Source organism: Pelmatolapia mariae, linkage group LG16_19 (genome assembly GCF_036321145.2).
Source record: "Pelmatolapia mariae isolate MD_Pm_ZW linkage group LG16_19, Pm_UMD_F_2, whole genome shotgun sequence".
Lineage (NCBI taxonomy): Eukaryota > Metazoa > Chordata > Actinopteri > Cichliformes > Cichlidae > Pelmatolapia > Pelmatolapia mariae.
Genome location: NC_086241.1, coordinates 67,459,177 through 67,485,814, shown reverse-complemented (window position 1 = coordinate 67,485,814; position 26,638 = coordinate 67,459,177). Strand labels below are relative to the sequence as shown.

General features: G+C 43.6%; 1 protein-coding gene across 1 annotated transcript; it reads right to left on the bottom strand.

Moving 5' to 3' along the window:
• Positions 1 to 692: 692 nt before the first annotated feature.
• Positions 693 to 20,603, bottom strand: LOC134645182 (filamin-A-interacting protein 1-like). The gene is made up of 6 exons (XM_063498516.1): positions 20,506 to 20,603; positions 10,955 to 11,226; positions 10,452 to 10,625; positions 10,043 to 10,221; positions 1,919 to 4,724; positions 693 to 1,253 (listed from the first exon to the last, which is right to left on the bottom strand). The coding sequence occupies exons 2-6, from the start codon at positions 11,219 to 11,221 to the stop codon at positions 1,047 to 1,049; spliced, it is 3,633 nt and encodes a 1,210-aa protein (XP_063354586.1). The 5' UTR covers positions 11,222 to 11,226; positions 20,506 to 20,603; the 3' UTR covers positions 693 to 1,046.
• Between the last annotated feature and the right edge of the window lie 6,035 nt (positions 20,604 to 26,638).

Sequence of the window (26,638 nt, the reverse complement as noted above, 5' to 3'; positions counted from 1 at the left end):
TCATACCTGATAGCTCCATATTTACCATCCTTTGTCAGGTGTATCCACCATCTCTCCTCTGTCCAAGCCATCTCAACCTCACCTCTCTAACCTCACTTCCTGGTCACTCCCAATGAAAACCTTCAAACTCTTCAGTGTCACCATCTCCAAACCATGCATCACAGCAGATCTCACTGCCATCTTGTAAACTTTCCCTTTCACTCTTGCTGCTATCCTTTTGTCACAAATCACCCCTGGCACTGCTTTCCGGATGATCTGATATCGTTGTGTTGGTGTTGTTCCCACATCATCATAATAAATGTTGTTCCAGGTTTCTCCTTCACCTCTCTTTGGATGCTTGACCCCAGGTGTTTAAGCACATCTACCTTCACTACCTCTTCTCCTTGCACCGTCACTGTCTCATTCTTTTCTTTGTCTGGCCTTGTGCACATTGCTTTTTAAAGATTTTTGTTTATATTACAGGAATCAACCAGAATATTTGTTATTCCAAAAATATTTAAGTAAAGCACAGGAAATGAATGTTTTCATTTCCCTTAATCCTTGGATGCAGACCCGGGCAAGAAGCCCTGAATGTCACAACTGCAGGTACACAGATCAGTTAACATAAGTGTGCATAAATGATCACACCACACTTTGCTCTAATATCACTTTTATTTACAATATTTTCAATACAAATCCTTTAGAAATGCACTAAATTTTCACATAATTGTGTACTTTTTGTGTCTAATATAAAACAAATTAACTCATTATAGATTAAATATCCACCCCAAGAAAGAAGATAGCAGCAGAGTCTTACCCAAATGCCCATCACAACACACTGTAAAAAACAACAAAACATATCATGGATATGTTTCAGTCTAAATGGCAGAAATGCAAATAAGAAGTAAAGAAGTAGAAAATACCTTATAAAAAGTATAAAATCAATCTGCTGCTTAATAATAATAAAGAAATGCCTTGTAAACTATAGTTGAGTTGTACTCAAACACCACAGCTTTTACTATGAATCTCTCTGAAGCACCATGTAGACATGTTTGGTACTGTGTCTCTCAGGCTTTTCCTCCATTTTGTAAAGTACTGCTATTCACGCTGGATTTCTTAACTTCTATCCTCATAGACTGACTCTCAGCCCGCGACTCCAGTTTCACTCCACCGGAGACCCCCAGGGATCCCAGCGCAGCCTTTCCCGTCTTCAGGCTCTTGGACATTGGGATGCGGGTCAGCCCTGAGCGCGGTGGCTGGGCATCGTGCCCGGTCTGTTTGACAATAGAGAGAGAGTACAGTTTCTCAGGCAGGAGAATGAAAACAGTTGAGCCACACCGACACTAAGTTATGGATTCATGGTAAAAATCATGCAGGAAACAGGAATTGTAAATTAGTGCACTGTAACTGATCTTATGTGCTAAAAGAGCAGCACAAATGAGAAATGTAAACATTTATTCGTTCTTTCACTGAGCGAGCGAGTGCTCGCCCAGGCCAGGTTTCAGTGCCAAGCTGTTTTGTGTCAGCCGGAGAGCGGAGGGCCCCGAGCCACGGCTGTTTGTGAATGTAAACAGTAAACACAGTGTAACAACTATAAATTACAGCCTGATTAAACCAGGGTGGCAAAATGCCACCTCATTATCTCTGCTGCTCTCAGACCTGCACATGGCCCCGTTTCTGTCACGCTACCCATCGGATCCACAAAGAGCAGAGTAAAAGGGGTCCCGGGAAACACCACACACACTGCTGCATTATCTCCCATTTCCAGAGATGTGAAAAGAAGCTCAGTCTACCATGAATACAAAACTGCTATCAGCTTGAGTGTTCCTATCAACTCTTTGATCCAAAAATGTAAAAGAAAATGAAGAAGGTAAGGAAAAGAATTGATCCAACTTAAAGAAAACATGAATTATCCAAAGCTGGATGAAGGAAAACTTACCATGCCTTGTGTCGTTCTGGAAGAGGAGGACGTAACAGGAGAAATTGTAATGCTGCTCATCACTTTGCTCTGCGTGCTCCTGGTAGTAGTGGTGGTGATTTGACGAGGCGAGCGCAAAACTGTCCCAGTCGATAAGGTCATTTCCTTGCTCTCTGTGACAGCAGCCACTGGCCTGACTACCATCTTTGGGGCGATGTTGTTGCCTAGATGAATGTGGATCTTGTTATCGTCAGTCGTGGTGATGATACTCGTGTTGCCGTGACCCTTTCGTACAGGCGATGGGACCATCTGCTTCTCGGGGGTAACCTTGAACACAGCTCGGCCCATGGTCATCTCCTGAGGTTCTGGGGAGGCAGATGCTTCACACGCTACAGCTGTGCTCACTGTCATGATGGAGACAGGGGACAAGGGTCTTCCTGAGTTACTGGAGGAGGTTCGGCTGGTTTCTGGAGACTTGGCTCTAGATATAGCTGTGATAGTGACTGGAGACTTGGCCCTTTCGGGGCCCTGAGACACAGCGGGGGACTTTCTCCGCTGGGTCGGAGCAGTGCCGGTGGGAATGATGGTGATTCTGGATTTGGGTTGAGATGGATTGGGGCTGAGGGGAGCAGAACTAGAGAAAACATCCCCAGCAGTCGGGCTTCTGATTTCAAGAGTTGCCATGTTGTTTTGGTGATCTGGTGTCACTCGGATGTGGAAAGGCTGACCTGGCTTCTGGGGCATGGTCAGCTCAGAGGAGAAGCTCTCTCCATTGTGCAGTGGCTTCTCCAGGTGGGTCTCTTGAGGGCTGTTGTCCTTTTTCCTCATCCAGGGAATCCAAGATCTCTTGATACCTAAATCACTGCCAGATGAAGGTGAACGCTCAACAGCACTGCCTTTCTCTGCTGGCTTCTTCAGGCACTTCTGTCTTAAGTTGTTCATAATGTGGTTCTCTTCTTGAACAGACTTTCTTATAAAGCCAGCCGGGGTATCCTCCTCTGCTGGCTCGGAGGATGACGCTTCTGTCTGCACGCCAGTGGACGTCACCGCCACGTCCACTATTCTTCTCCCATTCAAGCTGGGTCGCAGCGCTCGGCTTTGACGCTTAGCCATCTCCAGTTCTTTGGTGAGATGGAAAACTTCAGTGCTCATGTTCTTGGCTTTCTCTTCTTCTTCCAAGAACCTCTGCTGCAGGACGGAGAAGTCCACTTGGAGCTGAGAAAGCTGGTCTTCTTTGTGCATGAGTTCGTGGATCTTCTCCTTGAGCGCTACCACGTCGCCTTGCAGTTCCCTGGTTCTGGCCTCCTCTCTCTTGCAACGTTGACGTAGATCTTCCTCCTGGCTTTCCTCCTCTCCTTTCTCGATCGCTTTATTCCGTGCTATCTGAGTCCGCATTTCCTCCACCTGCTGGGACAGAATGTTGGCTTTGTCCTGTTCACTCATGAACTTTTTCTCCAACATGTCGTACTGATCCTCTGTCTTGAGGAGATCTCCCTCTACCACTTCGAGCTGTTTGAGACGGTTTTTCAGGCGCTCAATTTCAAACGTCAGCTCCTTAACTTTGTTGTCGTCTCTGCTGATGGGCTCAGATGTTCTCTGCATGTCACATTTCACTGAATTCTTTCCAGAAAGTTTTTCTGCTTGCTCAAATCCATCTAACTTTTTTTTCATTTGGTTGACTTTAGAGCTAAGGTCCTTAGTTTTATCAATTTCATAAGCTAGCTTAGTGCTAAGCTCCCCCTTTTCATTCGTTAAAGTCTCTATTTTGGTTTCCATCTCCGATTTCAATTTTAGGAGCTTTTTGCTTTCTTCTATCAGCTTCTCTGTCACGTCCATAACTTTACTCTGCTCAGCTTTGACCATGTTGCTTAAATCGTCCTTTTTCTCCTCACATGACTTCGCTGTTTCCATCAGGGTCTTTCGTTCTTCCATCAATGCGACGGTCAGTGATTTAAGCTTACTGAGGTCATCCTTAAGGCTCAGCTCAGACTTTTCCAGCTTTATCTCAGATGACTCGAGCTCTTTCATACGAATCTTGAGAGCTACAACTTCGTCTGAAAGCTCTTTGGTCAGGCCCTTCTCTTTTTCTAGAGCACCGTGTAACTGTGCACACTCGGATTTGCTAACGCTAAATGCTCCCTCGAGTTTTTCCAATGCCATCATTCTTTTTTGGAGCTTCTCCACTTCCAGTCTGAGGTCTTTACTCTTATTGTCCTCCTCTTGTAGCCTCTTCCGTAGCTCCTTACACTGATTTTCTGTTTTAGTAATCTCCTCATCCTTTCCTTCCATCTCCAGCACTCGTTTTCTCAAGTTCTCTAATTCAGCAATCAGGTTTGAGTTGTCACACTCCCCTCTGCTGATCTTCTCCCTTAGCTCATGCAGTTCCTCCTCAGATCTCCTCAGTGCTCTGTTGCTTTCCTGTAGCTCCTCGACCTCATTCGTGAGGCCTGAAAGTTTTGTATTTAGCTGACGATTGAGAAGCTGCTGACCAGCTAGCTTGGCACTCATCTCTTCGTGTTGTTGCTTGAGCTTGTCGGCTTTCTCTTTAAGCTCGGCCTCGAGGCTCAGCACCCTGTGTCCATCTTCCTGAGCACGCTGCCTGGCTTCACTTAGAGCCTGCTCACGCTGCTGCAGCTGCTGGCTGAGCTCCTGGACCCGCTGGCTCTGCTGGTCTATTTGTTCCAGGTGCTGCTGCCGCTCATTGACCAACATCAGGGCGAAAGACTTCAGTTTGACCAGCTCCTCTCGCACCTTGGCCAGATGTTTGGCGTGTTCGTTCTCCTTTCTGAGCTGGTAGGCTTTCTCGTTCTCAAGCAACTTCTTCAGTCTGAAAGGAACAAAAAAAGAAAGGGCATTATTCTGGAAGGTCACTGACTTTAAACTTGAAATACACAATGAAGTACTCAGTGTCCTTTTGTATGTGTTAGTCCAGCACCTACATTTTCATTCAGGCATTTTCTAAACTAAAACTAAACTTTCTAAAACTAAAGACTGCATGTTAAAACTTTATGCACTGACTCCACACTGTAAATCAAAAAGTGGTATAAACAAGCCCAGCACTTGAAGCTATCAAGAAAGAACACGGATAAAACAACAAATTATCAATCACAGTCCCGGTAGAACACATAATTAATGCCACAGTGTCCCAAACGAGCATCAAGAGGAAAACCTGTCAGAATGAAACACTCCAACATTCCTACTATTTTCAATCCTGCCAAAGCGATAGTACAAGAGAACAAACTGCTACTGAGTTTCACCAACACCCCCTCACCAAGCAGTCATCTTTTCTCTAAGCTCCTTTCTATGCTGCTCATGTCCATTCTCATTTCCAGCTCGAAGAAAATCCATACAAAGCAGAATGCATGCAGCTGCAGTTCCTGCCTGTACACTCCCGGGGATATTGTAATACAATATTCAACCTGAACCTTTTTGCATTGCAAATTAAACCAAATTAGAAGAGGCATCAGCACAACAAGGATGACTGTGCGTTTTAAACAACTCGTAAAGATACAAAATGAGCTCCATTCAAAATGTATGTGGTCACAAGACCTCAGAAACTTGCTAGATTTAAAACTTACCCACTATTGATGCTCTACAAGTAGCACATGAACCCTGTTCTGCCCGTGCAAAAATCCACAGTAGCAGCAATAGGAGTAGCAGAGACCTCCTGTCACTTAAATCTTCCACCGGCACATTCCAGGCGTGACATGAGGGCAATGAAAGGTGAATAAATACTGCGAGGAACCAGCGGACCTCTAGTGAGTGATGTCACCTCATCCATGTAAAGCGGTGTGAGAGTGTGAGTGAGAGAGAGAGAGCTCTGCTTCAGACACTGTGAAGGGGGTGGGACCCTTCCACAGAACCAGTGTTTTGCAAAGCTCCCCTCAGTTTTAATGCTTTTTATAAAAATAGAGATTAGCCCAATATAACTTTTGGTTTTTTTTATTAAAATGTTTCCAGGTTTACTCCAAAAAAAAAAAGAATCAGTGTTAATGCTTTCTGAGGCTCACATTCAAAGTTATATCATTGTTGCTCCATTTTCCATCCTGTGTGCAGGATAATGTCTCTGCTGTGAGCTCACTGGTACAAGAGAGAATGTCTGCTGTACTTCCACTTTAGGGGAACCTGGACATGAATGAGGCTCCCTGCAAAGTCTACATATGATGAGGAAACCAGATATGGAAGAGTTGGATGCCTCCCTTGAGGTGATGGAGACATGGGAGGATAGAGACATGGCAATAAGCGTACGAAGCGCTACATCCAGACTGCAGCGTGGGGCCGTGTAGCTACAGTTAATCATTTAAACAAAACCACAGTTTAAAAAAACCACGTCTGCCAATGAACTTGTAGATAAACATCGACATTGATTCATAATGCCAGCAGCTTCCATTGCCAAGTGTGATTAGCATACCTGGCTACTGTACAAAGAGGCCGTCCACATGTGAAAGTGTAGCTCATAAAATTTCATACTTACACAGTCAGAAGTCACTGACACCCTAGAAACTGGAACTCTAAAATTACTTTCATGCAAAGGTCAGAGTCATGATGTCAGAGGGGTTTGGCACTAGCGGCCAAGTCATGTAGATTTCTAGTTTACTGTTACTAAGAAAGAAATAATTGTGGTGTACAGTGTCCAAAATGGGAAAATACAAGTGTTTGTGTTACTGTTTCTATGAAGCACAGCTTTTTTCTTTTAACTTTTTACATTTACAAAAGGTCATTTTTTTCTAGCTTGTGTTTCAACTTTGCAAGAAATTGCTTTGCGTCCATGTAAAAGCGTGTGTGATCCATAAGCCTGTGTCAGTAGGATGAAGATGGATGTAGAAAACAAGTGCCAAAAGGTACAGAGCCTGAGCTCTGTGCACACTGACTTGGTGTTAAAGGAGAGCACACAGCGTGTGCTCGATAACGACAAACAGTTTAAGTTCGGAGGCCAGTCTTCATTTTGTGTGCGTGACTTTGCACTCTTTGAAACTCCCGTCAGGAGTGGGAGCTGCTTCCTCCGTCAGTCTGAACACATTCCTAGGTGCCACTTGAAATATTTAACATCTTGACACATAAATTACTTGTTGTCTGAGAGGGTGTTAATCGCTGATGGCTGCCAGTCTGAAGGAGCGTCTTCTCTGCATTCCTCAAGGTGTTTGGCACAAGAGCGTTTGACTTCTCTCTCTTCACTCTCACCTAGATGGCTGGAGGAGATCACATCCATAAGGATGAGATAATGACACACTTCCATCTCACCTGAGAGAGTGAATGACTGTCTGTTTGCATGTTTTTGTGTAGCTGTTAGCACTTGTGTCATGTGCTCTTTTAAATCGGTTTTTCCCCTTTATGTTAACCCCTCCAGCCCCTGGCTAATTTTTTTTCACTTCCTAGGTAAAGCTTTAGTGAGTAAAAACTCCATAATTGTAAGGGAAAAACCTGCTAATGTGTGAACAGCAAACGTCTGTCCCATCTCTCAGTGCAAGTTTGATTTGAAAAACAAAATCGGAAGTTTTACTTCCGGCTAAACAAAACTGATGTAAATTAGTGAAGAATAACACTGCGTGTGCTTTACTGCGAGCTCCTTCAGGCTGTCTCTTTAATGAATATACCACGGACATGTTACATTTCCTCCTAGAGTTGAGCTGTTTCTGCATCCCTGTGCTTTGTATCCTCGTATGGTGCAAATAGAGGAATCTGAGACGTGCAGGTGCTGACAGTAAAGACCTGGCAGAGTTCATTCTCTCCGCTCTCTTTGGGGTGACAGAGGCCGCCATGTGTGCGAGCCAAGGAACCTGCTGGAAACCACCTGGCATGAGATGGGGGTCAACAAATGATCGAGTAGAAGTAAATTAATCCGTTTAGTTATGATTTGGTCGCCATTACCAACCACAGCACTTACAGCTAAACTTCACTTATCCTTATCTCTTTCAATTAATTATAAAGTTTCAGATCAGATTCTTTTGCAGTAAAGTTGTGGAATGTCACTCAAACAACTAAACAAATATCAATTAGTTGTTTTTCTTCAGAAATGTTACAATAACCTCATTTGAATATTTGCAGACTCCTTTGGTTCATATCGGTGGTAAAGACGCACAATTTTATAGGTGTGGTCAGGGTGAGACCACTACCTATGTACCTCAATGCTTATGCCAGGGGTCTCGAACTCCAGTCCTGAAACTTTTCCATGTGTCCCTGTTGCAACACATCTGAATACAATTAGTATGTCATTAGCAAGACCCTGTAGAACGTGACTGCATGCTGAGGTGACAATTCAGCCATTTGATTCATGTTACAGCAGCTCATGAGTGAATGAACAAGGTGCAATAAAAGTACTGTTAGAAGTAATTTTTTCCAAACACTTACATTTACTTGAGTAGGGTTAGGGGTTGCCACTTCAGCATGCAGTCAAGTTCTATACTCTTGCTAATGACCTACTAATTGTATTCAGGTGTGTTGCAACAGGGACACATGGCAAAGTTTCAGGACACCGGCCCTCCAGGACTGGAGTTCGAGACCCCTGCTTATGCAACACAGAAGAGCTCGACCAGTCCAGCTAACACAGCAGGGTACAACACAGACAGGTCAGCAGTCCCTCTTTACTGTTGCTAAAACTCATGAAATACCTGCAGTTTAAGCTGGTTGTGTGCACTCTTTCACTAGGGCTCTGTTTAAAACAGGGGTGGGGAACTCCAGGCCTCAAGGGCCGATGTCCTGCAGGTTTTAGATCTCACCCTGGGTCAACACACCTGAATTACATAATTAGTTCATTCGCAGGCCTCTAGAGAACTTCAAGACATGTTGAGGAGGTCATTTAGCCATTTGAATCAGCTGTGTTGGATCAAGGACACATCTAAAACCTGCAGGGACACCGGCCCTCGAGGCCTGGAGTTGCCTATCCCTGGATTAAAGTAGCAAATTTCACATAAATTTACTTTAGATTAGTCTTTTTCAAACTGTGGGGCGGGCCACAGTGGTTGGTTACTGCAGGTGGTCGTTTCTGTAGGTAATTCAGCTGTTTATTTCCCAGCTGTGTGTGTGTGTGTGTGTGTGTGTGTGTGTGTGTGTCCGTGCGAAGAGGTAATGTCGCAGTTTTAAAGCAACTTTTTCACAGTCATTAAAAATTGCCACATAAGTGCTCCAGTCTGTCTTATAGATGATTATGTCATCCACATATTTTGCTGTTATTTTTATTTTGCAAACTATGAGTGCACATAGCTTTTAATTATGCATCGCTGTCCGTTTGTGGAAGCTGCAACAAAACAATAACAAAAAAAATAATCTCCAACAACCAACAGTCAATTAAACCCTTTTATATGAGAGTGTTTGCAGTTAGCAGGGCCTTCTCTCTCCCATGCCTCATACAGGCTTGCTTTATCTCTATGAGCCTTCTAGACACACAGAATTTAACCATCTCCCCTCCCGTGTTGTGTGTCCATGCAGCCGCTCTGAGGTTGCGAGCCCGTGTCACAACCTCAGCAATGAAGCTCTGACATGTCCTTTAGCCCTGCGCTTGTCTTTCCTGCTGTTCTTCCACCCCATGGCTCTGTGTCCTCTTCTCTCGATACCTGACCTGTGTCTTTCCCACAGCAGTCCAAGTCCACTCTGCCTCTGGCCTCTCTTTCCTTGAGCTGCTTGACTCTCCCCTGCATACAAAGCTATGCGAGGTTATCATTCAGTAAGCGGCACCTCCCTGTCTTCTCCCCTCTCGCTTGCGTCACAGGTTCGATGAAGCCATCTTTCATGCAGTCTGAGATGTTTTTCAAGCATTCCTTCCCTTGACTCTCCCTTAAGCCACTGCATGTACTGGCTTTATAGACTACACTGGAACTGCACTTTATGCTTTCTTCTTCTTCCCCTGCTGCTTTTACCAGGTTCTCCTTCACAGTTCCTCCTTTTACTTCTCATACCTGTATAATTCTGTACAAGCATCACATGATGTTTGCAGTGAGACAGCAATAAATGTACTTTCTGTACACCATTTTCTTTCACTTTATGTGCATATTGCTTTCTGTTAAATGAATATATTTGTAGGTGCTTCTCTCAAACCTTATTTACCAAATGATTTAAAATAGCGGGGCAGCTAAACAGTGTCCAGGTTCAGATAATGGTGTTGCAATTTTACAGCCACTGGCTCTTGCATTCCTTTCCTGACCTCCTCACCTTTCTCTCTCCTGCTCCAGGAGGTTGGTGAAGTCGTCGCTCTTGTTCATGTAGTCGGCGTGCTTCCTCTTCTCTGTGTCCAGCTCGTGGATCGTTCGCCGGTGGCACTTTTCTGCGAGCAGCAGCTGACCCAGCATCCGCCGGTACGTCTCCTTGTGCTTCTCCTGCAGACGCTCCAGCTGAGACGGCAAAGACGAACGGGGACACACAGAAACAAATAATTCCAGTTGCTGTGGTGCAACATGCCAAGTGTTTTGTAGCAACAACCTCCTGCCAGGTGGTGACAAAAACATTACTTTTATTAGTTTCTGTCTTGTGATTTCTTGGATTTCGAGGGTCTTGAGGCCTGTTAATAAAAAAGTAATTTTGATCATCCCTCAGGGTTTGTGACTGACGCTCGCCTACTAACCTCAGCCATCGGTTTCTGGTAGACACTGTGGTTGTGTGGTTTGGTGCCTGTGATGACGCCGTCTCTCTGAAGGGCCTGGAGGGCCGAGCCAGGGACCGCGGAGCCATACTGTGACTCAAGGGCTTCTGGGGAACTCTGTTTGGACTTCAGCATGCAGATAACATCCTCTCTGGCCTGAAGTTACACAGAAATGATGCAGTGCATTACAGTTTTTTAAGGTGTTAAAAACTTGCTAGTCTTTGCTTCGTGGATCACCAGTTTACCTTTCAGAGTTCTCTAAAGTACCAACTCGATAAAGTCTAGGTGTGGTTGCCAGTTTTCTCTGGTATGTTACATTTTAAACCACAAGAGAGAGCTGTTGTGCAAAACTTGCAGTTACTCAAGCCAATAATGTTCAGGTACTGCGCTCGTCCACCTTTTCTCTTATCATTGCACTTGTCCTGCTTACAGCTGCAGATCACATACAGAAAGCTAAACACAAAGGGAAACAATGCCTAGCCCACCTGAATCTCTCCTTCCATGATTCCCAACAGTGTCAGCAAATCCTCTTTAGACAGATCCATGATGTTCTGTCTTTTATCTCCAGCCTTGGAGGAATCCAACGGTTTGTCAGAGATCACCTCGACCTCCACTGTTTCCTCACCATCTTTCTGCTGGACTTTGGCCTTCAGGGTCTTCACAGGCAGGCTCACTTCCTGTTCTTGGTCACCCTGTGGAACTCCAAGTACCCCATTGGCTGGGGTGTCCACCCCACTGCTTTTGGATCTCATCCTACCTGAACCAGGGAGAGAAGGAACAGGTTTCTCTGTTTTTAATTCAGCCTTCTATTTGGTTATTCTACTTTTTCTTGCATCCCACTACCATTCATATTTTTCCTTTCATAGATATTTTTGGTTCAGGAGTGTGTTGTTTGAGTTTGGCTTCCATTCCTGTTCACATTAACAGACCTTCTGACCTACACAAGCACAATCATTGTGTTTGTATTAAAACTGGATGAACATGTATTCTGTTAACATCCGTAATCTGGAGTGAATATCAATAATTACCCACCTGTGTGTGTGTGTGTGTGTGTGTGTGTGTGTGTGTGTGTGTGTGTGTGTGTGTGTGTGTGTGTAGAGTCCCAAAATCACAAAGGCATATAAGGGTGAGTGTTGGTAGAAGTGCATGTACAGTACACTATATCACTGCCTCACAACTTCTGCTGTCATTTCTGAATGTTTTAAATAATTTAAAAGTAGTTTGTAACTGAGTCTGTGCGCAGCATGAGTTCGTTTGTATTTGTGAGTCAGGGTTGTCAAAGGTTGGAGACACAGCTACAGTCAATTTAGAATAATCAATGAACTAAACAGCCAGTGTGGCTTCTCAGTAATCCACACAAACTCCACAGAGAAAGATTCAAACCCAGGACCTTGGTGCTGTGAGGTGACCGTGCTAACCACTGAGCCACTCTGCCACCCTTTTCAGTTAATATCAATTTTTTTAAAGTTATGACAGCAGTGGTTACAACTTTTGGAGGACATGGATACACAAACTAATTTATATTTATCCTCCTAGGACCTGGCATCCACACACGTGGACGTCACATTTTGGGTTGTCTAGACCAAAATACTACATTTTGCTCTACAAGGGCCTGATATCCACTTACGAGGACATTATGCTGCCACTGTTCTATTGAAATTTCAAACAAATGTCCTCATATGTGGCTCTCATTTTTCTCAGAAACAAAAATTAAGTAAAAAAAAAAAATATCTGGTAATTCTTTGTTTTTACATTCATCAGGTGCCAATCAGACCAAATATCAAAGAAAATTTAAAATGCATGCTGTGGAAGAGTTCGGATCTTAGGAGGTTAAATTAGTTACAAAAAATGGCAAAAATGTGACATCAAAATTTCCACATTTCTGTGATGCTAAAACAAAGCTGGGTGCAAAGACCTTTAACCAGTTCTCAGGCTGGGAGCGTGCCGACTCCACACACGAGAACAACAACCAACAATGTTAAGAGATAGAACTGAAGAGAAGTTTGTTTCTCTGTGAATGTGAAAACGTGTTTGTGCGTGTTCTTGTGTGTGTGTTCACGTTCTGTACGAACGGCCTTGAGACACAGAGCGCTCTTTGTGATCGGTTTCAGATATGACATCAGCAGCTCTTTATAATTACAAACAGAAAAGCACCCTGAGCACCCATAGTCCCCCTGTAAGACCACAGTGATGTCATATCACCCTGACCTCTGAATCATTCTAAATAAGCCGTCCAAACTGTCAGGACTTCTCTCTGAGGCACATTCATGGAAGTGTGCCATAGAATTCACACATATGTTCTACTGGAACATCAGTAACTATGCGCATCAGTCCAACCTGATAAAAAAGTAAAGCTCAGTTAGATTTTCTATACAATTTCGAGAAGTTTGAAAGAGAGTCTATCAAACTGCTGCTTCACATCAAGAGAAATGCTTATCTTCTTCAGTAATCAAGGTCACCAAAGTCAAGACTGCAGTGAATTCCAATGACGTTTGAAGCCGATCTCTTTGAATCCCACTTGTTTCGGGGAAAAACACCCATGCACGAAAATTGGGGTGCAAGATAACAGTGGCAGCATCTCTCAGTTCAAATAAAGAGGAAAAAAAAATCCAACAAACGGACCCATTAAGTGCATCCTTTATCTCGGAGTTCAGAGAGTGCACTTTGGCTCCGAGGAGATCTGGTTCTTAACTGGAGATTAATGGCGGTGCCTTCTTTCCTGCTCATACCTATTAGTTTCAGCTGTAGGCTCGCTAACGTTCATTCCAGTGTTGTGGTGCAGCAGTGTGCACGAGTGCTGATAGTGTTGGGTCCACCATTCAAACTGTGCCAGGGTTTCTGAATGATGCCCAGAGGTCAAGGGCATTAAAATGACCACCTCTGGAACACGAGCGTGACGAAACACGGAAACATGTGTAGTGCTGTAAATGACTCTGGCAGATTTCCTAAGTACCGTGGACAAAATGGTTGACACCGAGTGAGGACCGTGATGGTTTATTTTTAATTTCTGGGCCGACGCCATGAAAATCCAGCTACTGTAACAGCTCGGCTCACTTTGCAGTGTTACTATCGTTCAGCAGAGAAGGCAGGCGAGTGCAGTTAGAGCTGACAGATGTAAGAATTAAAATAGCTTCAGGTCAAATTCAGTGTTCATATGAGGAAAATGTAAGAATGCATTAAAAGTAAAACAAACAAACAATCAAAACAAGGTTTCAGACAAACTGCCCAGAACACAAACAATAATTCTGATCTCATTGTTGAAATGCAGCTCACTTGACTTCACAACAACCGTATATGTTTTATCATGTTTAGCTCTGAATAAAGACTATTTCCTTTTTCCTAAAAGGGGGCGGGACCCCATCTCGCTACTACAGGCTCAGAGGCAGGTCACACCCAGGGCAGGTGACCAATCTGAAGCAGGGCTTTGAGTAAAACATACAAAACTTTATTTAAACCTACCAGCTAATGCCTTTCATTTAGGTTTTTGGAAATAGCACATAATTTTCTACTTAGTTTAGCACTGATTTACAGTACTAATTATCCTCCTCGTGAAAGGCAGTATTCAATCTTCTTTTATCTCTTGTTTGGCCTCCACCACCTAAATATACAACTGTGTCCTCACATGAATGGTTCTTGCAAAACTAAAACACGGATCATAAAAAACACTGCACAGAGTGGTCGAATACTAAATATATCTCAACGAACAATGCATTTGTCTTTAGAAATCAACTTTTAATTTATTATTATAACAAGTCCAACATTCCTCAGCCGCACAACCTGATGACATGTAATATCCAACACTTCCTGGTAGCAGAAAATAATAAAATCATTACAGTTTCACGGGCTTTGCTGATTACAGTTTAACAACTCTTGCAGAGTCCATAAGTATTTGGACTATTTGACCATGTTTTTTTCCATGTGATCTGAAATCTTGCTGTTGAAACTGCTACATATTTATCATCCTCATGGCCTTTTTTCAATTACAGGCAACTCATGAACACAACTGTCATGTGTCATCAAAGCCCACCGTCTTCACAGTTTTGAGTCACCTTGACTGGTCACTGCAGTCTTTATCAAATTTAATTCCGCAGAGAGACGAGCTTAGATTCCTGAGTCACATGACCTGAATTCCTCCCTGCCGTGAAGCATTCCCATTTGTCATTATGGAAAAGAAAGGAGAGCATGCAGACAGTAAATCTGTACTCTAAGATCAACGACCACCTGTCACAATGTCCACACACACTCACAGCATCTCAGCCATCATCACTGATGGTGCGGCATCCAGTACTTCAATGTAATAAGACAGAATATCCTAAAACCCAAGTCCAAGGCCTGAGTCTAAATTTAAAGTGGGACCCATATCTGCCCCAAGGCTTGGGCAGGTCCAGCTGTCACACACATGAGTATTTATAGGCCCCAACAAAGCACGTGCCTCCATTCCAAAGTGATAAAAAGAAACTGTAAAATCTAATCAGTGGTCGGCACCGATGTTCACTTTATGGCTTACAGTATACCTTTAGTCCGAATGATGTTTGCTCCCAGCACGCTCTAATAAAATTTAATAGGCATAATGTTGTAGCCTGTGCCAGATACACTAATTATGTTATGGTTACACACAGCGTTAGAGTTTGAGAAAATGACTGAAAACTTATTGAATAAATGAGTCATTTATTTGCCAGTGGTTGGCCTGCTTGGGCAGATACGAGCCCTCAATCGCACAAAAGATGGTCGAAAGTCAACTACCTGCATCCTGTGTGTGTTCATTTGCAGATATTCCCTTTAAAGACACCGTTAGCTGAAATAAAATTATATTATGATAAGGCCACGAGGCTACTGAAAACTGAGCTTGTATGTGATGCTCGTATCAAGAGAAATGGCAAGGAAGAGGTTGGGCCTGGTAGCAAAAATCTGGCATATAACCAAATTAATCTGCCGGATGAGGACGGAGGTGATGAATAAGGTTTAGGAAAAATTACTTTTTTGATTCGGTGTGATTTGATGTATTCACAGCACAAAGCCAGCATGACCAAAAAAGGAGAGAGAACTGCACGAGAGCATCAGGGTACCAGTTCTGCCAGAGAACACAGATAAAATACAGCGTGCTCGAGCAGCAAGAAAAACACACCAGCCCTGCCAAGATATGAAAGCTCCAATCAAAACCGTCTCTGCGGATGGGTTTCGAAGCTACCAGTCAATCCATTTATTATTGAAACTTTTGTGAGGATACAAGGGTACAAAGCCGCAGTCTGCTCCAGGATTTTGGGAGACGGAGCCTTCGAGCCGAGACGGCCGGTGACCTTCACGGGTCAAATTTTACATAACAGTCTTTTCCTGGGAAAACTAAAGACTCTGTTGGCAGAAAAAGTTTGGAGTGATACTTACTCACATTCCTTAAAGATTCTGCTTTCATAAACGTTCTTCTTGTAATGTTAAACTGAACCATCAAAAAGATTTTGTGCACATAACGCGAGCATTTACAGCTTGTCTTACTGTAATGATGGCTTCTATTAATACTTAACTAATGCTGGCATGGCACACTGGAGCAAAATGTCAGCATAGGTGGTGGGTTTCATCTTGTAGTATTCTCCTGATGTCACATTAACCTGATCCCCTCATGGGAACCAGCCGAAGCTTGAAGAGTGAGCAAACTGAGAAGAATGCAGGTAGCTCTCTAAGTAAGTCTTTGCTATTAGAGCAAACACGCTCTTTGCTTGATAAACACTCAGCGCAGGTAGGCCGTTAATCAGTCACTTATAAAACAGGACACATTCGTGAGAGTTGTTGTGAGGGCACTTTGTTAAATATTCACTCAAGCTGTTTATTCACTCTTACTGTGTAAATCCACCGGCGAACCTAGCGAGATGAAACATGCTCAGATTTGGGTCATGCATTATAAACACTGCTGCACATGAAGCACACTTAGATTAGACATAGCTATTAGAAACATAGTTTATCAAACACAATGATAAACTTTCACATTTTAACTATTCCCATAGCAACGGCATTTATTCAGAGTCACTTGACTCTCGTTGCTAAACTCTAGCGGCAGCATCGGTAAACCAACACCAACTAACTAGATCTTTCTAGATCTGGTTATCATCTTTACCCTCTCTTAAGGAAGATATTAAGTTCTGAGTGTGCTATGAATAGAAACAGCAAGACAACATATGGATGAAGCACATTCAAACGTGGGAAAGAGACATGGGCTCGGCCATTTGTCTAAAATCCTCTGAATGCCAGCTGTAGTCAGCGATGAGCAAGAAATGGGCAACTGAGAGAGAATTTAGAAAGTCAGCTTAAAGCACAAATCAAACGTCTGTTTGATTTCCATAACATGTTTTCATAGCTGTTCAGAGAACTGTGTTTTTGTGCTAACTTACAGCTCTTCTCCAACCATTAGAGTTCTGGAATTTATTGGGAATTGGACTGGTACTGATATGATGCTTTTCTACTCTAACTGAGCACTCCAAGTCCTTTTCTACTGCAAACCTCATTCACCCAGTTTCATACATATTCATACAAACACTGTTTTCTATACCTAAGAGCTTTGTCTGACAATTGTGCACACACACTGGACTGGAGTAGCTGCAAACTAAACATCGACCTTCCGACTGCTAAGTGACCCACTCTACTTCTTGAGCCACTGTTGATACCAGCTGTATGCCAGGGTGGCGACTTGCAGAACAATCACAAAAACCTGGCAGGCACAAAGGCTCCTCCCTCCATTCTGTCCTACGTCTACTATCCTCTTCAGTCACACCAACAGCAGCTGGAAGCTTTTTTAATCGTTTAAAATAATAAAAGAAAATGTTGATAAAAATGTGTCACCGCTACCAAAGGTGTAAAAGTAACTGTTGTTGGAGATGATAATTGAGCTTAGCAACTCAGCGACCCAGATATTTTATCTGAGGAGGGTGTGGAGACCAAAACAGAGGTAAAAAGGTTCCAAAGGTCAGAGAGATTAAATATGTGTGGACGGGAAAACAGTGGGCAGAAATTTCAGCTTTAAAGTTTAAAGTATGCAGCTGGCCTTCTAGTAAACCTAAGCTATCACACGTTGCAGCGCTCGGAATGATAATGTAACACATGGCTAACCACAAATCTCCAAACTGCTACCCATTTAAGTTTGTAAGTGAGCATTTGCATTGTCTTGTGCTGGTGCCATTGTCAGTTGTTTACCTTTTTTACAGATGGGAAAAAATGAAAAGCATTGTTGCAGGTGAGACAAAAATAAAGCATAACACGTCTGTCAGAGAAGAGCTCTGACTCACTGAGAGACGTGTGGAGTTACAGAGTGATTGGTTCAGGGACAAAGACGGCCTGTCTTAGTCACAGAGGCCAGTCATCTTCATTCTAAAGGTGCCTTCAGATGTTTTACTGTATATGCTGGTTTGTTCTCTCCTGACCAGTAATATCACTGGAATGATGAAGGCTGGTGTAACTTATCACACAGGAAATCACCAGGAAAGTCATGACTATGTCACTACTGGCAAACAGGGAAAAAGTTTACAGAATGGGTCGTGAGGTTTGTTCCCAGCTGTGAAATTTGAAATGTCTCCTGATGCAATCCATATTTAATGCCAGAGCGGATCGGGCACATCATGGTCCAAAGATCCGAACCTAATGAATGACATCACTCGTCTTATTATCGTTAAACACCAACAGCCAGTTAACCAGTCCCCTGTTTTTAGCACATATGCGTCGCCATTCTGACCACAACATATCAAGTGCTCTTTAGAATATCTTGGGTTGCCATGGAGTTCTGGGCTTATTTTAAATGAAGGGCACATGAGTTATAAGTGCCGCTGTTCTGCGAAACATCCCGAAGTGACTAAACTGCATTTTTGGAATTCAAGACCAGGGGCACTTATACGACTGTAGCTGTGCATGTGTCGGTGACAGCTGTTGTTGAGGCCCCCCAGACACGCAGGAAAGACACCGGCTACTGGCAGAACAAGCTCCGCCTCCTGTTTCTGTTAGTGCACGTGTCATAAAATGAATTAGCCCATATGAACACGAACACACAAGATAGAGGTACAAATGCATATCAATGCAAGTATAAAGAACGGTATCATGATAAGCAACATTTACAGGGTGCTGTGGTGTCGGTGTCAACGTTTAATCCTGGAACAATGAGATGCTGTCATGTGTACCACTGTGTACTCACTGCTAAATTATGTCACCTTGTGCATGAGAAACATCTTAAGTGACATAGAGCTCAAGTAATGTCGTGAGGTGACACACTTAGTGCGGCCCGAATCAATGCTGCTCTGGCGGAGACCCAGCCTCAGCTTAGTTTCAGTTAATCAGAGACTGTATTATTGATTTACACAAAGACTGATCCATTAACAAGCTGGGACTGATTACAGTCACAAATCTGTCTCTTCTGATTGCTCATTCAGCTGACTGAATTTCTACAGTGGCCAAATGTAACTGAGTACATTTACTCAAGTACTGCATTAAAATACACGTTCAGGGTTCTTGTTCTATTTTAGAAACCTTTATGCTTCTGTTATATCTATTTATATATTAGGCCAAGTCTGTGTATGTTTTATATGTAAAAGTAAGAAAAAAGAGTTAAAAACAACCCCGAATTGAATCAGCTTTATTTCTATGGCGTAAAATCACAACAACAGTGTTATATTGTAAGGTAATACACTGCACAATAATACAGAGAGAACCCCAACAATCAGATGGCCTCCTATGAGCAAGCACTTGGCAACAGTGGGAAGGAAAAACGTCTTTTTAACAGGAAGTATCAAGCTCCAGCCCCAACCTGTCACGGTTAAGTGCGAGAGGAGGAGCTCAGCCTCTCCATCAGCAGCATGCAACATACACAGTAACACTGCAGGAATAACAATAAAGCACTGCAGTGACTGTGTGACCACAGAGTAACTTTAAGTATGCTTTACCAACAATAACCCACGAAATATCATTAGAACTCCTTCCATCGGTGAATTTCACAGGCTATCCTGAGAGTGTGCAGGAGTAAAGAGGCGGCACTTCACTTACAAGCACAGAAATGTTAATGAGCAATCTCTCTGCACCGGGTCTCTCTGTCCTGAGGCAGGGCTGGTACCACTGGAAGGCAGGAAGGGAGAGGCTGCGCTGCGGTCTCGAACACTCAAGGAGGAAAGAAAACCCTCGACTCATCAGCGGGAGCTGGCCTTGAAGAGACTGAGGCGCATTTCACATTTTTCTTTTCAGTTTGCTGAGACAGGCTGACGTATGGCTTGACAAACAGCGACTGGCAGGAGCCATGTGTCTCCTCCTAAACGCTGGTGACTTCATGTGATGGAAATGGAATTCATTTCGGTGTCATTACATCCCATAAATATTCCAGATGAAAGATGTCATCGTGCTGCAGCTCGTCGGGCCTAAGCTTCTTAATGCTAAGCAGCGCAGCAGTGAGAGCTGCATGAGGAGGCGAAGACGGCGCGTGTGGGAGACGTCGGGGGCAAAGGTCGACTGTGTGAATGTGTACGATATCATTCTCATTTCTTTGCAATATCTCAATAAACCACCATGCCCTGCTGTGTTGTGGGTGTTTCCTCCCACACGCAAAGCCCCACATTCTTTACGGTAAATGGTCTCATTCACACAGTAACAACGTGTAATTCATTGAGAAATGTTTGATTCATGACTTTCTTTTATCCGAATGTGCTGCATTTCCATTATCAGCACAGAGACTAGTCGTGTGTCTGCTCGCAGACTAATTAATTCAGAATGTTTAAACGCACATTATTTGGAATTAATCACACAGGAATGTGGGGAATAGTGTTTTCATTCACATACTGCAGAACAAATGAAGCCAGGAGACTCTTTTGACCAGTGCTCTTTACTGGCTCAATAAAACTGATGACAGCCAAGCAGCAGCAGCACCTGCACTCAGCCGTTTCATTCACTACAGCCTGAAAGCAGAACAGCTGATAAGCTCCACTCTGCTAGAACCGCATGTTTGTCATTGGCTCTTTCCCTCTAAATAGCAGGGGGGGGGGTTTCTCCAGCATGAGAGATGTAAGAGATGATCACTCACCTGCCGCTCTGATGTTTCCAGAATGTTTAACCAGTTAGTAAACACAGCAAGTAATCCTAGAATCAAAAATAATAAAAGGCAAGAAGGAAATACAGAGTCCACTCGTATCCTCTGGCTTGTGTGGTCCGCTGGTGGTGTGTGCTTCCCTGCTCTCTCACTCGCTCCCTGCCTCTCTTCTTTTAGGTCGTCGGGTCAAGAAGGGAATGGTAGAGAGCAATAACAGAGGACTGTAACTTCCCTCTCTCTCTCACACACACAGATACACACAGACACACGCCCTCTCTCACTCCCACAGCCTATCCAGCTCTGTTTCACATAGCAGGCTAGCACACACCTCTCATTTTCTTTCCCTCCTATCCCTTCAAGAAGCCAGTTGATGAGCACGGTGTGTGTGTGTGTGTGTGTGTGTGTGTGTGTGTGTGTGTGTGTGTGTGTGTGTGTGTGTGTGTGTGTGTGTGCGTGCGTGTGTGCGTGTGTGTGTGCGTGTGTGGAGGGGGGCAGGCGCTATTCTCTTCCCGCTCTGTCTGAAAGAGGCCGTTGCCCGGTGAGGTGGACTGTGATGTCCTTTGTCACAGGGCCAGATCTTTTCTCCAAGCCACATCCACCATCGTCCCTCTCTGTGCTTTTTCACCAGAGTCACAAAAGCCAGAAGTATACTTCTATATTTAACTCATCCACTGCTGCCAGCATGGGGGCCACTAGCAGCTGAGGCTAGCTGAATGCTAGATGTTTTGGCCGGCCATTCAGAGAGCAAACTCTCCCCGCTGACCCTCGGTGACAGCTGAACAGTGCTGTGCCATTCTCACAGGCTGGGAAAGTCCAGTGACAGCAGCCACCCAAGCCCTAACAGTGGTCCGAGTAACCGCCAATTGCCGTCTTGGGATGGTTGAGCGTGGCCAAACTCTCCAGGACATTGGCAGCCAGGCTGTCTTTTTGGCCCTGGTTGCAGAAAACAATCTAATTTAGGGAGGCGAGCTGAATCTGAGGTGCAGTAATTGTGCTCTGCATCAATGGGAAGAGCTGCTGCCAGGGTGCTGCTGAGTCAGAGTGAGTATAAACACACCTAACCTTGGTTCACCTACCTGTTTTATATGTGGGTTAGTTCGCTCTCAAGTCCAGCATAAATCTAATATATACTGAAAAGCAAAGACAACATGTTTAGTCCATGTAGTTTAGATCATAACTGAAGAGCTCATTACTGCTGGGAACTGTGCATCTTTACTGGTTATAAAAGCCCGGCACCAGTGGCACATTTTCTTGCCACACTGATTTGCGAGGATGAAAAAGAATAAGTAAAACATGGCGTAGGATAGAAGGCTTAGAGACAAAGAAATAGGTGAGTCTGAGCTGGTTTGGATCTGGGCAGAGGACATCCAGGGAGAGGGATGCTGGAGATGGGGCCAGGCAAGAGAAGAGGAGCAGTATGGATGGAGGAAGATGAAGAGGATGGGAAGAGGAATGCATGATCCCCAACAGGAGGTGAAAATGAAAAGGGCACCTGACTCTAGAATCAAGCACGAAGACAGATGTGACCTGTTGAATGAAAAGGAAATGCCAAAATGAAAGGTGTCTAGCAGCTCTTTTAACTCTGCACTGAACTTTAAAACTTTGTAGTGTCTTAACTGTAAAATATCTAAGCAGTAAAACTAGATTTAAATATTTGCAAAATCTCATCTTGTCTCTCCTTTCGAAACAGTACATCACATTAAGGACATAATGGTTCCTTTTCAATGCTACAGTTCATCACGGCTCATACAGATGGTTTTGTAATATTCTGCCAGCAGTAGTCCAGTATATGCTCTCAGATTTGATATCATATACGCTAATGTAAGGAGCATAAACTGTCCTTTATTCTGCATGCGTGTAAATTATGATAATGTAAACAGTGAAGTGAAAGCACTTTGCATGTGACCCATGGCAGAGATCAGCAGTGAGTGATGGTAATGCTCCGGGGAAAATTCTTCAGTTTTTTTGCCAACAGAAACATAAACCCAGAGCTCCTCTGCTTTCTTGTCTGACCAGGACAGAAAGTTTAAAGATTTCAAATCACAGTTACGGGTGATGCACCAGGAGTCATGGGAGTGCATGACGGTCTACGTCTTTCTGTTACTAAAGTGAAAGTCCTGTCTGGTCACCAAAGGGCAGGGCTCGGTGCACATAATGACGCTCTTATCTCTACGTGGAAACCAAAGCAAACAAAAGAGGCAGCGGCGAACAGACTCACGTACTCCCTGAGGAGTTATGTCAGATGGACACTGATGCATTCACTCCCTGTTTGTCAGAGCAGTTGCGTTCAGGAGTAGCAGTTGCTGGATTATCTGGGCGTGGTGCTGATGTCATGTTTTGTTCCATAAAGTGAAACCTTGCTGCAGCGGACATAAACCCATGCATACACTTCTCTGCCTCTTCAGATTCCTTTACTTCTGTTGTCATGAATCATTTCTCCAGGCGGCCTATCTGAAGATGCAAAATCACCTTAACCTGCACGCGCTCTGCAGCTAACCCAAAGCTTTTAACTTTTTCTCATCCTTGTTTGTGACAATCAGCATGAATGAGCGCAAAGAAAAACAAATGGGCTTTGTTTGACAGGCCTCTTCCTCCTCACATATGAAGTCATTCCTCTCCATGTAGTATCGGAGAAGAAGCTCTAGCCAAACTGAGGTCATGAGAAGGTTATTTTGATTGGATGCCATAATTCCCACACCCAGAATGAAGTCATGTGGTGGGATTCTGTGAGGAAGAGGTTTGTTATGATTTCAATCTGTACACAGAATGCCCGGAGGACGGTGGGCCCGTCAGGGCGCTTTGGGCTGTGGTTGTTATGAAACATGTGGGCTGGTGGAAGTAGCTGCCATTCCTGTACGATGTGATCAGAGCGAATCGCACTCACGTCTGATAAATACAAGATGGGTGATAAAATTTTGCTATAAGATGTCAGCTTCATGACCCAGGTGGAAGCAAAAGTCTTGGTTTGAGGTTTAATCGAGGGAAACATAGGCAGAGAAGATAACATGACATCTGCACTGTATGATGTTACATACCAGACTCTATTATGTAAGTCTTTCATTTCTCCATTTTTCACGCCGGTCTTTCAGTGCTTAAGTATTGAACGTGCTCCCATCCAACGGTCACGGCTGTCTTCAAATCACTCCACCAGCATTAGCGAGTCTCTCTTCACTTCTACTTCTTCTGCTCGGGCATCACCTCGGCTCTCCCGGGTCGTTTTTAGGTTTGGCCTCGCTGAAAGATGCTGATGAACTGTCCAAGCAAAGTGAGATTAGGCTAAACTGAGAAAACAGAGAAAGTTGTATTCTGGGCCTGAAGCCATGAAGGGACTGGAGATGTTTTTAGATGAAGGGATGAAGGAGAAAAGACAAAGAGAATGGGACTGATGTGCAAACCTAAGGGACGGGATATGCAGGGGGAAATGCACCAGTCCTGCTTGAAAGGACTTTGAAAAATTGTAAAATAATCTACAAGACATTTTATAACACAGCTGTGGCTCAGTTATTCAACACTGCCTGGTATAAGGTGACCGAGAGTTCCACTTTATGCAGTGCTGAGTGGCATTTTTATCACCTGTCACGTGATTTATGCCAAAACTTTAACCTGCATAGTTTTTTGTTTAAGCTTTCAGGAATGCATTAATAACAGAGAATGTAGTCGTTGAGTTGCAAAGATTTTAAATCTGAAAAAAAAAAATGACCACAGTGTAAAAAGCTGATGATTTCTGCATGATCCAAAAAGTGTTGCCCAAAGATTTGAATGACATGTGGCAACACAAAAAGTGAACCTGGAACGCTTAGAACAGGTGACATTCCCAGAGAAAGCTTCCAGAGCTACAATAAAAAATATTTTGCCAACTGTGTTTGTGCATAAAATTAAAAATATTTGTTAGCCTACTGCTACCTGACACATGCACATGAGTAGGCTGCTGGAGGTCACTTCATGGAGCTCTGGTTCCATGTGCCTCCTCCTGCTGCCAGGTTATTGGCCTTCTATGGCCCTGTCCAGCTCTCTTCCTGATATCCTCCACACTATTGTGACTGTGCTGTGAGACACAACAAATCTTACAACAACACAGATGGATGTACGGAGAGGTAATTCCATGGAGTTCTGGCAGTGCCTCCTGTTTCTCCTCACACAAAAGAGCAGATAGCAGTCATGCTGCCGGGTCGATGGCCTTCTACAGCCCCGTGCAGCTTCCTATGGTCCTTCCTATGGTCTGTGCCCTCCATCTGCCAAATCACTCCCTTTCTGCAGGTTGTCTTGTTGCTGCCTCTTCAGTGCACCTGTTGCCACTTTCATTTACACCAAAGCACATGAAGGTTTCTGCTTCCTAACTGAACAGATTGACATCCCTGAAGTTTAACTGACTTTGAGTGTTATCTTCATTTTATTCAATTTGATTGGTTTGGTTTAGGAAGACAATCTTTGTTAGCTGCTACTTGCTGAAAAGTTTAAAACATAACCCTTCATAACATAACAGATTGTTGATCCTTGAGTTTTTGAAATGATTAAACTAAATATGTCTGACAGACCAGCTGAGCCTCTTTGTCTCTAAGCTAACAGGTATTTAGATGTAGGTACATGTAACAAGAAAGCAAATACATTTACCTTCCAAAATAGCTGCTTTACCCTTCAGCATCACTGCCACCAATCAAAGACAAACCTCAGTTATTTGTTAAAGGATATATAATCAGATTAACTTCCCTGCAATGACAAGCAAGCTTTCAGTATTTGAATTCACGTAGGAAATCTTTTTACAGTAAGACTGCTCACCAAACATCTTATGGTAAATTATCCAGAAAGGGCCAGCACATCTCAGAATACCACAAAAATACCGCAACACATGTATCCCAGGATCACATTCATCACCACAGGAATTCCTCTGCTGAAGTACAGCTACCTCTTTCATGTGGTGCTGTATCACAGGAATTCCAGTACGGCCGATGTTTGGTCTGTCTGTGTAAAGTCTGTTTGTATTTTTTGCTTCCAAACACAGAAACTGTGACCTGGCCTAAAAATGATAAATGGAACATAATTTTTCTTTCATAAGAACAATGAAAATGACATCACGCTGCTGTTTGAGTCAAACTACTCATCAAAAGGCTTCTAGAGCCATTTGAAGGTGGTTTACTGTAAGCTTGGACGTAGATCATGTTTGACACCACATTTCAGCTCAGTAAAAACGAAACAACATAAACAGAAAATCAGTCACAGGCGTCACCTTTGCCAAAAACTGGCATTCATGCAGTCTCAGACCAAAGCGACTCTTTAATTTAAATTAAAAAACTAATAGTAAGACCGTAGCACTCAGTGGAATCCAGTGTTGCCATGATAAACAGGGTATTCATAATAGCGTGCATCTGGTTTTACTTTTTGGGCTTTTAACCCTGCTGAACTTGTTACATCACCCGTAACACATCCAGATAAATATAGGGGAATAATACTGACTCAACTGTGAATTATCATCATAACAGAAGTTATTGCTGTACATCTCTTGTGGTTTTTGTGTTTATTGATGTGAGCCTGTGTCTAAAGCCTAAATTGGCTGGGAAATTACATGCTGTTAAGTATTTCTGCCTTTGTTTTTCTTCTCGTGTTCCCATTCTGGTGATGAGTTACCCGCTCAGAAATGTTAATTACTTATGTTTCATTTCCTGTGTTTCCTGATCACACACTATAGAGCTGCATTGAAGAGGTGATTTTCTCTCACACACCCTCCTGCTCCCAGACCGTAACAATATTCAATAAAGTATGAGTCCAGCTCACACAAACGATTAAAAAAAAGTAATTGATATTTTCCAGCACAATCCAGTTTAAAGTAGTTTCCATAGCAGCAAACGCAGCATGACTCTCACCCACCAACACCGCCGCTGGTTTTCTTTCTCAAGGTCAGCCCCAGCAGGAGTCAGGACTGCCAGTCATCTGCCAGACTTTCTGGAGGGGAAGGGTATTTCCATATGAGGCTCAGATGCCCATGAGCCAGCGTGTCTCATGAACAGAGGAGGGAGACTGCAGGGCCACAGGGTTCATTCCCGACAACAGCTGGGCATCACTCAGTGTCACAAAATACTCAGACAATGAATAAATATCCTACAGAGCTCTAATAGAAGCATATAGCCTGCCC